Source organism: Aotus nancymaae, unplaced genomic scaffold, assembly GCF_030222135.1.
Source record: "Aotus nancymaae isolate 86718 unplaced genomic scaffold, 86718_ANA_hifiasm-v0.15.2.pri h1tg000072l, whole genome shotgun sequence".
NCBI lineage: Eukaryota > Metazoa > Chordata > Mammalia > Primates > Aotidae > Aotus > Aotus nancymaae.
This window is the reverse complement of record NW_026988487.1, coordinates 12,555,180-12,568,477: the sequence shown is the minus strand read 5'-3', so window position 1 is coordinate 12,568,477 and position 13,298 is coordinate 12,555,180. Positions and strand designations below refer to the sequence as shown.

The window sequence follows — 13,298 nt, the reverse complement described above, 5'->3', positions numbered from 1 at the left end:
GGGCCACAGGAGGGGGCTCAGCATCCCTTATCCTTCTTCATAGTCCTCCTCCCTGCTCTCCGTGGGCGTGGGCTACTCAGCCTCTCCTCCCAGGGTGTGGGCACCCGATCACCCACATTCCTGGGCTTCAGCCTGGCACCTTCCCCAAGACAGTGGACGCCATAGCACTAGCCCCAGGCTGGGACCAGCCGGCTTCCTTTTCTTTTTCTCCCTTTCAGGGAGGCCCTAGGGACCCTCTACCCTCAGACAGGTATTTCTGGGTGCCTCAAGGGTGGTGCCCTGAGGGTTGGTCTGATGGATACAGGATGACCCCACCCTCCCCTGCCCATTGTCCTGGATCCTGAGGAGGAAGTGCTGGGGGCTGGTCAAGGGGCTTAGAGCCCACAAAGTAGGCCCTGTGGAGCCCAGTCCTGGGTTATATCTCCAGTCCTTGGACTTTGCCCATCAGCAGTACCGGCCTGGTGTGTGGAGATTGTGGGCCCTAGGTGGGAACTGAATTCTCTTTTGCTGACCCTGTGGGGGAATTTTAAGACAGTTTTTTTTTTTTTTTTTTTTTTTGAGACGGAGTCTCCCTCTGTTGCCAGACTGGAGTGCAGTGGCATGATCTCGGCTCATTGCAATCTCTGTCTCCTGGGTTCAAGCGATTCTCCTGTCTCAGCCTCCCAAGTAGCTGGGACTACAGGCGTGTGCCACCATGCCCAGCTGGGTTTTGTATTTTTAGTAGAGATGAGGTTTCACCACGTTGGCCAGGATGGTCTCGATCTCTTGACCTTGTGATCTTTCCGCCTTGGCCTCCCAAAGTGCTTGGATTACAGGCCTGAGCCACTGTGCCCCACCCAAAGGACAGGTTTTGCATTTGCATTTTCCTCTCCTCTCATCTCTCTTCTGGGCTCCCAGTTTGTGCTTTGGCCTGAGAGTTCCCTACTTTGCCTCTTTAACACCTTGTGTTTGCTGTTCTCTGTCTCTTCTTTCTTTCCTCTCCCCTTTTTCCCTTCATAGCATGACTGCAGACTTGCCTTTTGTCTTATTTCTCTTATTTGCTTGGTGTCTATGACTCTGCTCCCTTCTCTTTCTTACTGCCACCCTCACGTCTCTGCCCATGTGCCCCTCTCTCTGAATTACCTCTGTCCAGCCTCTTTCTTTCTCTCCTCTATCTGAACGTTGAGTACACTTGCAAGTGACGAGGAATAAAAATATCACTCTCCCTGTCCTTGGATTCACATTGCATTCAGCCACTCCAGAGGGGCAGCTGTCCGTACCTTTCCTACCATTGTTCCCCTACCCTTGGCCCTCCAACCTGGGAACCCCACATAGGTCTCTGGAGCCACAGGTGCTTCCTAACAACTCTTCCCCCACAACCAGGGTATCTCCCAGAGCCCCAGCTGTGTGGCCAGGCCCCAGGAATAGGATGGGGCTCCCCCTACGAGGGCCGGTGGCAGCCAGAACTGATACAGCCCCTTTGGTCTGGGGCCAGGACACCAGGTAACTCTGGGAAGATGACCCAGGTCCCGGCAAGCTGGAATATGGCTGGGGAGAAAGGCAGAAATACCTGTGGGGGTCTCTCAAGACAGTGATATTTGGGAGGAAAGCCAGGAGAGTGAGAACTGGGTCCTTGAGAGGCTGGGTGGCTCTGGGGAGATGTGAAGAGGCTGGTTCCAGGAAGAAGCCGGGAGACAATATCTGGGTCCCCCCAGTGGCTCTGACCCTACCATACCTTTTTTTGTCCTCCAGCTGAGGAGGGCAGGAGTGTCTGGAGCCATGGCTGGTGCTTCAGTGAAAGTGGCAGTGAGGGTTCGGCCCTTTAATGCCCGTGAGACCAGCCAGGATGCCAAGTGTGTGGTCAGCATGCAGGGCAACACCACCTGTGAGTGAGTCCCTGGGGCCTGGTTGGGCACAGGCAGGGAAGGCCGAGCCCATCACACAGGCCAGTCCCGCTGGGCCAAACTAGGGGGAGGGCTGTGCTGGGCACAGAGCAGGTGCTAGTCGTAAGGGCGGGGGCTGGGGCAGGCTGCCCTTTCCCGTGTTCCCAGTCCCTGGGAGGGGGAATGTTGGCCTGGAGCCCTCCATTGCCCAATCCAGGGAGGCAGCTCAGTGGGGGCGGGTCCTAGGAAGCCAAAATTAGCTTTGATGGCTGGAGGGGGTGGGGAATATCAAAGGGGAGAGATGAGTCAGGACAGTGGTGGGGAATGGGATGCTTGGATTCCCGGGGCTGGTGGGGATATGGGCAGGGGCTGGGAGTACCTGACCTTGACTTTCCTTTGTTTACCCTTTCCTACCCCTTAGCCATCATCAATCCTAAACAGAGCAAGGATGCCCCCAAAAGCTTCACCTTTGACTACTCCTACTGGTCACACACTTCGGTGAGGTTGTTGGGCTGGCTGAAGAGCAAGGCAGTGAGAGACAGTGGATTTAGGTCCTGGGGAGGGGACATGTTAAGAAATAGGACCTCCAGGGGATTAGTCAGGCTGGATTGCAGGATGATCCTGGGCAGGGGTGGTAGGACCTTTGGGCTATGATTGAGGCCCCGAAGGGGAAGGGAGAATCCCTTGGGGCAATTAGGACTAGCAGGGGCTGGATAGGATCCTCTGGGCAATTAGGACAATAATGGGGATGGGAGAGCACACAGGACCTTTGGGGAATCATCAGTGATGGAAGCAAGACCCTTGGGACAGAGACACGAAGGATAAAGTCATCCAGGGTTCCTTCTGTTTTTCTCTGCTGCTGCTTTCTCCTAGGCGGAGGACCCCCAGTTTGCATCTCAGCAACAAGTGTATCGGGACATTGGAGAAGAGATGCTGCTCCATGCTTTTGAAGGCTACAACGTGTGCATCTTTGCCTACGGGCAGACTGGGGCTGGGAAATCCTATACCATGATGGGCCGACAGGAGCCAGGGCAGCAGGGCATCGTGCCCCAGGTACTCCCAGGACCTGGTGAGGCAGCCAGGGCAGGAATATCTTTACCTGCCCCCTGAGGGAGGAAGGACCAGGGTCTGAGGATTATGAAACAGAGACCTGGCTCTGAGGCCATTGGTGAAAGGCAATGTAATGGGAGATAGAGGCTGATTGCAAGCTGGACAACCCTTTGGGGTGGGGGGGTCTTTGCCCCATGAGAGACAGCAAGCCTTGGTGAGAAGAGTAAGGCTTTGGCGTCAGTGAGCCAGTTTTACCACTTACCACTGTTTTACTTAGTTTCATGATAATTTGTGAGTATGGTTATCCTACAGGCTTGTGTACCACCGGCAGGGTGTTAACTGTAGAAATGCCGGTGGGGATAACAGAGTTAACTGCAATTGTTCCCAGCTGTGCAGCATAGTGACCTGGCACACAGGCTTGGGAGTCAGGATGCCTGGGGTTTGCACTCTGGCTGGCTGAGTGCTAGCCTGTGATCTTGGGCAAGTGGGAACCTTTCTGAGGTTATTTTCCCATCTGTAAAATGGGAATAACCCCTCCCTCAGGGCTGTGGCAAGGGTTCAGTGGGGTCACTTGGGACTGGGCCTGGCCTGTGGCTGGACACTTCAGGTATGCCCTGAACAGGAGTGTCTGTGTTTCTCTATGTCCCTCTCCAGCTCTGTGAGGACCTCTTCTCTCGCGTTAGTGAGAACCAGAGTGCTCAGCTATCCTACTCTGTGGAGGTAAGCCCAGGTCTCGGTGACAGGGCTGAGAGGGGATCCAGACTGCTGAGGACAGTTGCTAGAACCAGATAGCTTGGGGTCTAATCCTGTCTGATGGTTACTAACTGTAACTTTGGGCAGTGATTCTGTCCTTCAGTTTCGTGTGTTCATCTGTGAGATGCTAATGATCGGACCTACCTCCTGGTTTGTTGCGCAGGCCACTGAGCCAGCATCTGCAGAATGTTTCACACCATGTATTAGCTGCAGTCACTGGATCCTGTCCAGTGGATTCAGATCAAGTTTCATTGTCAGTGTTGTTGCTAGTTTTGTTACTTCTAATTTGCTTCTCCCACTCAGGTGAGCTATATGGAGATCTATTGTGAGCGGGTACGAGACCTCTTGAACCCCAAGAGTCGGGGTTCTCTGCGGGTCCGGGAGCACCCCATCCTGGGCCCCTACGTGCAAGACCTGTCCAAATTGGCTGTGACCTCCTATGCGGACATTGCTGACCTCATGGACTGTGGAAATAAAGCACGGTGAGACAGACTGACGGAGCGGAGGGCAAGGGAGCCAAGGCTGGGAAGGTGAGAGGCAGAATCCAGTGACGGCTCCCTTTGCCCCCAAGGACTGTGGCTGCCACCAACATGAATGAGACCAGCAGCCGTTCCCATGCTGTCTTCACCATTGTCTTCACACAGCGCTGCCATGACCAGCTTAGTGGGCTGGACTCGGAGAAGGTGGGACGCCCCCGCCAGCCTCCCCTGGCAACAGGAACAGTGACATGGTAGAAGGGTCTTGGGCCCTCTCTGCCAATGCTGGGTTGAGTGCCTCCTTAAGACTTCCATGACCGCCCCCTACCCAGATTAATCTGTCCCCCTCTTCTACTGTTTACTTGTTTGGTTTGTCCTTTTTTTTTTTTTGAGATGGTGTCTCGCTCTGTCACCCAGGCTGGAGTGCAGCAGTGTGATCTTGGCTTACTGCAACCTCCACCTCCCAAGTTCAAGCAATTCTCCTGCCTCAGCCTCCCAAGTAGCTGGGATTACAGGCACACGCCACCATGCCCAGCTAATTTTTTGTATTTTTAGTAGAGATGGGGTTTCACTCTGTTAGCCAGATGGCCTCGATTTCCTGACCTCATGATCTGCCTGCTTCGGCCTCCCAAAGTGCTGGGATTACAGGCGTGAGCCACCGCACCCAGCCATTTTTGTTTTTGTTTTTTTTAGACAGAGTCTCGCTCTTGTCCAGCCTGGAATGAAGTGGTGCAATCTTGGCTCACTGCATCCTCCACCTTCTGGGTTCAAGTGATTCTCCAGCCTCAGCCTCCTGAGTAGCTGGGATTACAGGCATGTGCCACCAGGCTCGGCTAATTTTTTGGTATTTTTAGTAGAGATGGGGTTTCGCCATGTTAGCCAGACTGGTCTCGAACTCCTGACCTCAGGTGATCCACCTGCCTCAGCCTCCCAAGTGCTGGGATTACAGATGTGAGCTACTTTGCCCAGCTGTTCTTTTTACTAGACCCAGGACAGGGCTTGGATCCCCCTGTGTGTCCCTTGTCCCTGCCTGCAGTGAACTTGTAGCTATTTGTAATTGAGTGAGTAACCACCGTCTCACTGTTGTCGTGTATTCTATTTCCCCTGGCCTCCTCCCTTGCTCCCTCCTGGCTCTTTCCAGCCCTTGCCAGCTGCCCACATTCCCGCTGGGTGATCCCCTGATTTGCCTGTCCCGTCCCTCAACCCTACCTCGTCTCCTGCCTGTTTCCTTTGACCCCAGGTCAGTAAGATCAGTTTGGTGGACCTTGCTGGGAGTGAGCGGGCTGACTCCTCAGGGGCCCGGGGCATGCGCCTGAAGGTGAGGGGGCTGCAGAGGGCTGGTTGGTTGGAGGGCAGTGTTGTGGGCTGTGTGTGGAGGTCTCCATTCGGAGGAACCTGGGACTCTCGTTGGGGAGATACAAAGGGGAAGTGGATCAGATTGAGAGAGGAGGGCCTCATCCCTACATTCCTCATCCTTTTCTAGGAGGGCGCCAACATCAATAAGTCCCTGACTACTTTAGGGAAGGTGATCTCAGCCCTTGCGGATATGGTGAGACCTGGGTGTTGGGAAGAGAAGGGGCTTGGGAAAGTGGGGGTGACCCACCCTAACTTCCTTCCCTCTTTTATCCTCCAGCAATCAAAGAAGCGGAAGTCGGATTTTATTCCCTACAGGGACTCTGTGCTCACCTGGCTGCTCAAGGAAAATTTGGGTGAGGGCCTCTCCTCTCTCTCTGCTGACCCTGACATATCCCACAAACCCCTTTGATACATCTGACAGATCCCCTTGCCATGCCAAGAATCCCAAATCCTGTTGTCTCACTTCTCCCTCTGACCCAGGGAAACATCCTTTGAAGATTTCCTGATGCTGAGATAAAGGCCGCACCCTCCCTGCCAAGCCTCACTTACCTGGCTACTCATGAACCCTCCCTGATCCCTAATCCCAGATCCCAGATCCCATACCCACTGCTGCACTGCTGACTGCATCCCCCTCCCGTGGTTCTGTGACTATCCTGCAGATACCTGGTATCTCCCTGACCTCACTGTCTCCTGTAACCAGATATCATGGTCAGTTCCACACTCTTAGCTTCCCTTACCTCAGACCGTGACCCTATCAGACCCCTGCCTAAGCAGTGAGGCCGTGGCCCCATGACCCAGTCTGACTTTTTTTAGCCCCTACCTCAGCTAAAGCTTTTCCTTGCATTCCATTCATAGGTGGGAACTCACGCACAGCAATGATTGCAGCCCTGAGCCCTGCTGACATCAATTATGAGGAGACTCTCAGCACCCTCAGGTGGGGCTTCTGGCTGTAGCAGGGATGGGGCAGAACAGGAAGAGTGCCAGGAGTTCAGAGGCGAGTTGCTTAGGACCCTGCTAGTGAGATGGGGTAGATGTCTGAACCCTGCCACAATATCTTGAGACCTGGGAGAGGGAGAAGGAGAAACAGGCAGCAGACCAAGGGTCCCCTGCACCCAGGCCTCACCGATCCTTCTCTTCCCTCACCCAGGTATGCTGACCGCACCAAGCAAATCCGCTGCAATGCCATCATCAACGAGGACCCCAATGCCCGACTGATTAGGGAGCTACAGGAGGAGGTGGCCCGGCTGCGGGAGCTGCTGATGGCTCAGGGACTGTCAGCCTCTGCTCTGGAAGGTAGGGGTTCCAGGGACAGGCAGCTCAGGATGCCCCTTGGCCCACCCCATCCTTCTTCTCACATGCCTTTGCCCACTTCTGGAACCAGAGAGGGACCATGAACTATGACTCAGTGACTTGGAAACAGATGTGGAGAGGGGACGTATGTCTTCAGATGTGACAGAGCTGGGAGGGACTAATTCTCTCGGGGAGAGTCAGGATCCAGAGGGACTTGTCAGCCTCCTGGAACTAATAAAATGACAGGTACAGGAAATAGGTACTTATGGGTCAAACAGTAAATTGTTAAGAGGCTAGGCTACTGGCTAACTCTGTTGGCAGACGTTCTTGTAAAATATCAGAGTCAAAGTGGATGATGGTGTAACAGTTCGCAGTGGAGTGGTTTCTAACATGTCGTACTCAGCCTCACTTATAGGAAACAGTGTCCAAATGAGAGCATGTATAATCCATGCTGACTGGGTCAGGAATGGACCCTGCATTCAGTCTTGAGATCATCCCATTGAGGATAGGGTGCTAAGGGGCACAGTGTGGGGAATGTAAGTGGGAAGAGAAGGATAATGTAGATAGGATATTTGCCTTCCAACATTTGAGGGATTGTCTCGCAGAAGAGAAAGCAGTAAGGTCTTTTGTCCCAAAGGGCAGAACTAGAAACACTAGTACACATGATGTGGGGCCTGTTTCAGCTCAACACAGCTAAGAATTCTTACCTTTTTTTTTTTTTTTTTTTAATTGAGACAGAGTCTCACTCTTGTCTCCTTGGTTGGAGTGCAATGATGCAGTCTCTGTTCACTGCAACCTCCGTCTCCTGGATTCAAATTATTCTCCTGCCTCAACCTCCTGAGTAGCTGGGATTACAGGCACCTGCCACCTCACCTGGCTAATTTTTGTATTTTTATAGAGACTGGGGTTTCTAGAGACCATGTTGGCTAGGCTGGTCTTGAACTCCTCCTAACCTCAGGTGATCTGCCCTCTTGGCCTTCCAGAGTGCTGGGATTACAGGTGTGAGCTACTGCGTCCAGCCCAGCTAAGTATTTTCTTTCTTTCTTTTTTTTTTTTTTTTGAGACGGAGTCTCACTATGTTGCCTAGGCTGGAGTGCAGTGGCATGATCTCATAGGTCGCCGCAACCTCCGCCTCCCAGGTTCAAGTGATCCTCTTGCTTCAGCCCCCTTAGTAGCTGGGATTACAGGCATGCACAACCATGCCCGGCTAATTTTTGTATTTTGAATAGAGACCGGGTTTTGCCATGTAGGCCAGGCTGGTCTTAAACTCCTACCTCAGGTTCTCCATCCATCTCGGCCTCCCAAAGTGCTGGGATTACAGATGTGAACCACTGCGCCCAGCTCCAGCTAAGAATTTTCTGATGGTGCAAGTCATCTAACAGTGGAAAGGACTGGCTGCCTCATTCAGTAATGAGCTCTGCACCCCTGGGGTTCAAGTAGAGAGACTGGGTACCCATTTGTCATGGCTGTGGTAGGAGGGCTCCCTGTCTGGTAGGAGGCTAACCAGCTGTCTTCTGTAGTCCTTACAGACTCGTCCTCTGTGAAACTCTTGGTCTCCTTGATGTCTCTCATCTGCTTCTTCTTTCCTTAGCCTCATTCTTTTTCCTCTGTCTCGCACCCAGGCTTGAAGACAGAAGGGAGTGTTGGAGGTGCCCTGCCAGCTGTATCGTCTCCCCCCGCTCCGGTGTCACTGTCATCACCCACCACACATAACGGGGAGCTGGAGCCGTCATTCTCCCCCAACACGGAGCCCCAGATTGGGCCTGAAGAAGCCATGGAGAGGCTGCAGGTGGGAAGCTGGAGCTGGCAAGGGCTAGGGGTCTGGGTGTTGCTGGGAGTTTACTTCTCCAAAGTCAAGCTTGAGAAAGAAGGAATTCTAGGAGTAGAGTGGCCCCAGGGTAGATGCTTGTCCCAGACCATCCTGAAACCTACCCACCCTTTTTCCCCAGGAGACAGAGAAAATTATAGCTGAGCTGAATGAGACGTGGGAGGAGAAGCTACGCAAGACAGAAGCCCTGAGGATGGAGAGGTGTGAGGGCCGACAGCTGGGGCCCTGGGAGGAGTTGGGGGCAGCAGTGGAGGTTGGGCCCCAGAGGGAAGGAGGTCACGGGCAGTGAAAGTAAGACCGACATTTGCCTGTCCTTTGCACACAGAGAAGCGTTGCTGGCTGAGATGGGGGTGGCCGTCCGGGAGGATGGGGGAACTGTGGGCGTCTTCTCTCCAAAGAAGGTGAGTGAGGAATCGGGTGAGGAGGCCTAAAGCGCTCTCTGAATGCTTAGAGAAGAGGCAGCAGGTGCAGGGTAGTGAATCTCCGATCTCTCCCTTTGAGGTCCCTGGCTTGTCCCTCCATCATTTCTGTCCCCTCCCCTGCCACCTTCTCTTTGTATTGTCTAGTCATCCCTGCCTTCTCCCTCCAGCCATTTGATAGCCTCAGGAGAGAGGGAGAGGACCTGGGAAATTGGAAGTTGGTTGTGATAGAGACTGAGACACTGTACATACCTTTGTCTCATTTGAGTTTTATATTCTTTACATGTGCTCAAAAAAACAACTAAAGAAATCTGTTTTTCAAAAGGATAACTTGGGAAGACAAGACTAAAGGGAATAGAGGAGGCATAAGCACTATGCTGTAAGGTAGTGGGTACCAGTACAGCGAGGGGTTGGTTAATAGATGGAGGCACCAGTATGGCCTGGAGCTATGCCGCAACTGGTTTCCTGGAGAAGGTAGTTTGGAAAGTGGAACCTGAAAGATGGACAGGACTTGCAGGGTATGGAGGAGTAGGGACAACATGAGGTTGAACAGCCTGGGGTACATGTTGGTCTAAGTGGGACACTCCAGTGCCTGACACGTACCTGCTGCCAGATTTTAGGTGCCTCATAAATCTTTGCTGAAAGGAAGGAAGGAGCAGGGCAAGGAGAGGTCAGGCTCAGATGGAGGCAGGAATAATACTCAAAATATGAATAACCAGCCAGCACAGGGACTGACCAATCAGAAGGGACACTGGCTGTAGACAGCCAGCACTGCTGTACCAGTGCATACCAGTGAAGGAATGGGCAGAGGCCAGTTTGAGCAGAGCAGGAACTTCCAGTTCCACCAGGGAACCAGCCCAGCCTGTCTGGACCATAGTGTGAAGCAGCAGAGGATCAGGCCCTAAGTCAGATACACTGTGCTCTGGGCCAGACAGAGTCACTAGGGGCTACCTGGAAGAGGTGATAGGTTACCAGAATGAGGCTCCTCTCTCTTTTGTAAAGTCAAGTCCATCTAGGGGACTAAGCAAGCAGGGATCACTGAACCCCTCTTCTGAAAAGAGAAGGGTTTTGCCTTGTCTGGCCCAAGCCACAGCAAGGGAGTGAGAGAGCTGTGGGCAGCAGGCCAGGCTGCTTGTCTGGGGTCTTGCCTAGGTCTGGGGACCCTGGGCTTTGGAGTCCTTCTGAGGGAGCCAGACTCTTCTGGGACCCAGCCACATCTAGGTGGAGAGAGGGGCTACAGATCCTCTCAGCATGGCTTCCAGCCACCTTTACCTGTACCTGGGATGCTTCCACCATGGTTGCAAGGATGGAGAAAAAGCAGAAAGGAGTGTGGAGACTGATGGGGTGGATGTTTCTTCCTTGGACAGCTTGCAGATACGCCACCTGCCAAAGCCTGGAGACCAAAGGAGGGGGATCTTGTTTTATTATTAATTGTTCTTATAAAGGTAATACACACCAGAGAGAACATTCTAGTAGTTCTAAAAGGTGTATACAGTGAAAAATGAGTCTCTCAGTTTACAACATTTTGTTAAAGAAAAAAAAAAAGTAAGTCTCCATCCTTCCCACCCTTAAGTTCCTCTCTCAGAGGCAGCCTCCATTATGAGGTCTTAATGTGTTCTCCTAGAGATAGTGTCTAGAAGGTGTTACAATACATGTTACAGGCATGTGTTATATAGAGCTATACACATTTGCACACATTTACAGCCTCTCTCTCTGATAGTTGTAGTTGCATACCTTATTTTATTTTATTTTATTTTATTTATTTATTTATTTTTTTGAGATGGAGTTTCGCTCGTTACCCAGTCTGGAGTGCAATGGCGCGATCTCGGCTCACCGCAACCTCCGCCTCCCAGGTTCAGGCAATTCTCCTGCCTCAGCCTCCTGAGTAGCTGGGATTACAGGCACGTGCCACCATGCCCAGCTAATTTTTTGTATTAGTAGAGACGGGGTTTCACCATGTTGACCAGGATGGTCTCGATCTCTTGACCTCGTGATCCACCCGCCTCGGCCTCCCAAAGTGCTGGGATTACAGGCTTGAGCCACCGCGCCCGGCCTTATTTTATTTTTTTGAGAGAGAGTCACATTATGTTGCCCAGGCTGGAGTGCAGTGGCACATTCTCAGCTCAGTACAAACTCTGCCTCCCGGGTTCAAGTGATTCTCATGCCTCAGCCTCCTGAGTAGCTGGGATTACAGGTGCCTGCCACCATGCTGGGCTAATTTTTGTATTTTAGTAGAGACAGTGTTTCGCCATGTTGGCCAAGCTGGTCTCAAACTCCTGGCCTCAAATGATGTGCCTGCCTTGGCCTCCCAAAGTGCTAAGATTACAGCTGTGAGCTACAGCACTTGGCCTCTGTACCTTATTTTAAAGATTCCTTTATTTTTTTCACGGTGTCAGGGTATTCTGTTGTGTTGATGTAGGGTAATTTAACCAGCTTCCCACTGACAGACATTCAGATTCTTTCCTATTCCTTGATGATACAAACAAGGCTACCATGCATAGTCTTACAAATGAGTGTTATCTGTAGAGAGATTCCTAGAAGTGGAGATTTTGGGTCAAATGGTAGCCATTTAAAATTTTAATCTATATTGCGAAAGTGCCCTCTGAAGATTATAACGATACCAGTGTATACTCCCAACAATAGCATGCAAGAAAGGTTATTTCCCCTCACCCTTTTCCACATACTGGCTTAATGAGACTTTTATCTTTGCCGGTGTGATTGGTGAAGAGGTGTCTTAGGGTAGTTCACTTTTACGTTTTTCTCAGGGTGGTGAGGGTGAACATATTCTCATGTTTAAAAGCCATGTGGTCTGAAGCCAGAGAACTGTTAGATACATGGGGAAATGGGTTTGGTGGGGGTAGCTCCAACAGGGAATGGTTGGGCCCCAGAGGAGAAAACTACAGTTTGTCTTGGAGGGAGCCCCCTCTCGCTGGGATCCCCACCACTGGGGCTAAGCACTGCTTAAATCAGTAGTATTCAAACGTAGCTCTGAACTTCCTTCTCAGGGTTGAGGGGGGAGGGACAAGACTAGACCCTGGGGCTCCCACCCCCAGCCTGGGCCTGAGCAGCTCCTTGCTAATCTGCTTGATGTCCTGGGCTTCTAAAGAAGGTTTCGCTTGGAACAAAGAGTTATAGGGTTGAACAAAAAGTTGAAAAGCACTGCCCCAAATAGTCTTCCCTCTCCCCAGGGATAGATTGCCTTCTGCTTCTGGAGCCCATAATGTTTGCCAGTCCCAGAGCCGGCCTGACACTGCGGTGTAGGGAGAAGCATGGGTGTCCCTCAAGAGAAGTGTTGCAGGAGTGGTCCTTGGAGCACTTGGGTGAGGGGTGGATGAACAGATATACAGATACCCGTGGGGGACACAGCCTTGGGCTCTGACTGTTCAGGTGGCTCCCAGAGAAATAGGGGTTCAGCTACGTGCTGTTTCCCTTCCGTACCCTGTGCTTTTCTGCCTCTGTGCTTCTGTGCAGGCTCCTTTCACCTGGAGCGCTCTTCCTGGTGTGTGTACACACCCTCCTCTTTCTTAAAGGCCAGCTTCCATGTTGCCCTTCCCATTAAGTCCTTCTGATCCCTTTGGAATCCCAGAGTTCTTCACTTTATTCATCTTTGCCTTTGAGTCCCTCCTAGAACACAGGGGCACTCAACCCCCTGGGAATGAATGAACAAATGAACTTAAGGAAGGGCATGAGAAAATCAGAAACTCCTCCGTGAAGCATCCATTTCCCGCTTGTAACAGTGATTCCACACCAAGCCTCACATCCCCTAGCTGACTTTGATTTCCTGACTGACTGGACAGCAGTGCCTGGGCTTGACTCATCTCTGAACCTCGCCTAGCGCTTCACCAGGGCAAGGTAGAAAGGCCATAGTAAATCCTTCTGGAGCAGAGGCAGGAGGTCTTGTGTTCTGATAGAAGGCTTAGGAAAAATTCCTGGAGGAAGTCACATTTAAGACAGACTGGGAGGAATGGGAAGGAAGTGAATGATTTTGGCTGGTGGGGGTGGAGCGGGAGCGGGGGCTGTTGTGGGGGCCGTCGGATGCAGGAGGCCTGCTTTGGAGTGAGTGCTTGGGGGTCCTCTGAGTGGAAGTACAGAGCCTGGGAGAGAGGCCTGGGAGGGGGGCTTGGACAGGTGGACTGGAGCCTGGACATGGAGGAGGCCCCAGGGATGCCAGGGTAAAAAGCAGACTCAAGTCCAGTGGGCCTGGGGTTCCAGCTGGAGAGGTCTCAGCAAGGACATGGCCATCGCTAGGTGTGGGCAGGAAGCT

The 13,298-nt window shown here is 52.3% G+C and overlaps 1 protein-coding gene across 1 annotated transcript in view; it reads left to right on the top strand.

Annotated features, from left to right (window-relative positions):
- The window catches only part of KIF1C (kinesin family member 1C), a 28,018-nt gene that overhangs the window by 728 nt on the left and 13,992 nt on the right, over positions 1-13,298 (top strand). Inside the window, exons 2-16 of the mRNA XM_012460547.3 lie at positions 1,363-1,482; positions 1,732-1,864; positions 2,284-2,360; positions 2,736-2,915; positions 3,567-3,632; positions 3,969-4,147; positions 4,237-4,348; positions 5,382-5,459; positions 5,625-5,690; positions 5,775-5,850; positions 6,353-6,431; positions 6,645-6,790; positions 8,410-8,576; positions 8,737-8,816; positions 8,941-9,016. Coding sequence (XP_012315970.2) covers positions 1,759-1,864; positions 2,284-2,360; positions 2,736-2,915; positions 3,567-3,632; positions 3,969-4,147; positions 4,237-4,348; positions 5,382-5,459; positions 5,625-5,690; positions 5,775-5,850; positions 6,353-6,431; positions 6,645-6,790; positions 8,410-8,576; positions 8,737-8,816; positions 8,941-9,016 — 1,488 coding nt within the window. The 5' untranslated portion in view covers positions 1,363-1,482; positions 1,732-1,758. The remainder of the gene's footprint in view (positions 1-1,362; positions 1,483-1,731; positions 1,865-2,283; positions 2,361-2,735; positions 2,916-3,566; positions 3,633-3,968; positions 4,148-4,236; positions 4,349-5,381; positions 5,460-5,624; positions 5,691-5,774; positions 5,851-6,352; positions 6,432-6,644; positions 6,791-8,409; positions 8,577-8,736; positions 8,817-8,940; positions 9,017-13,298) is intronic.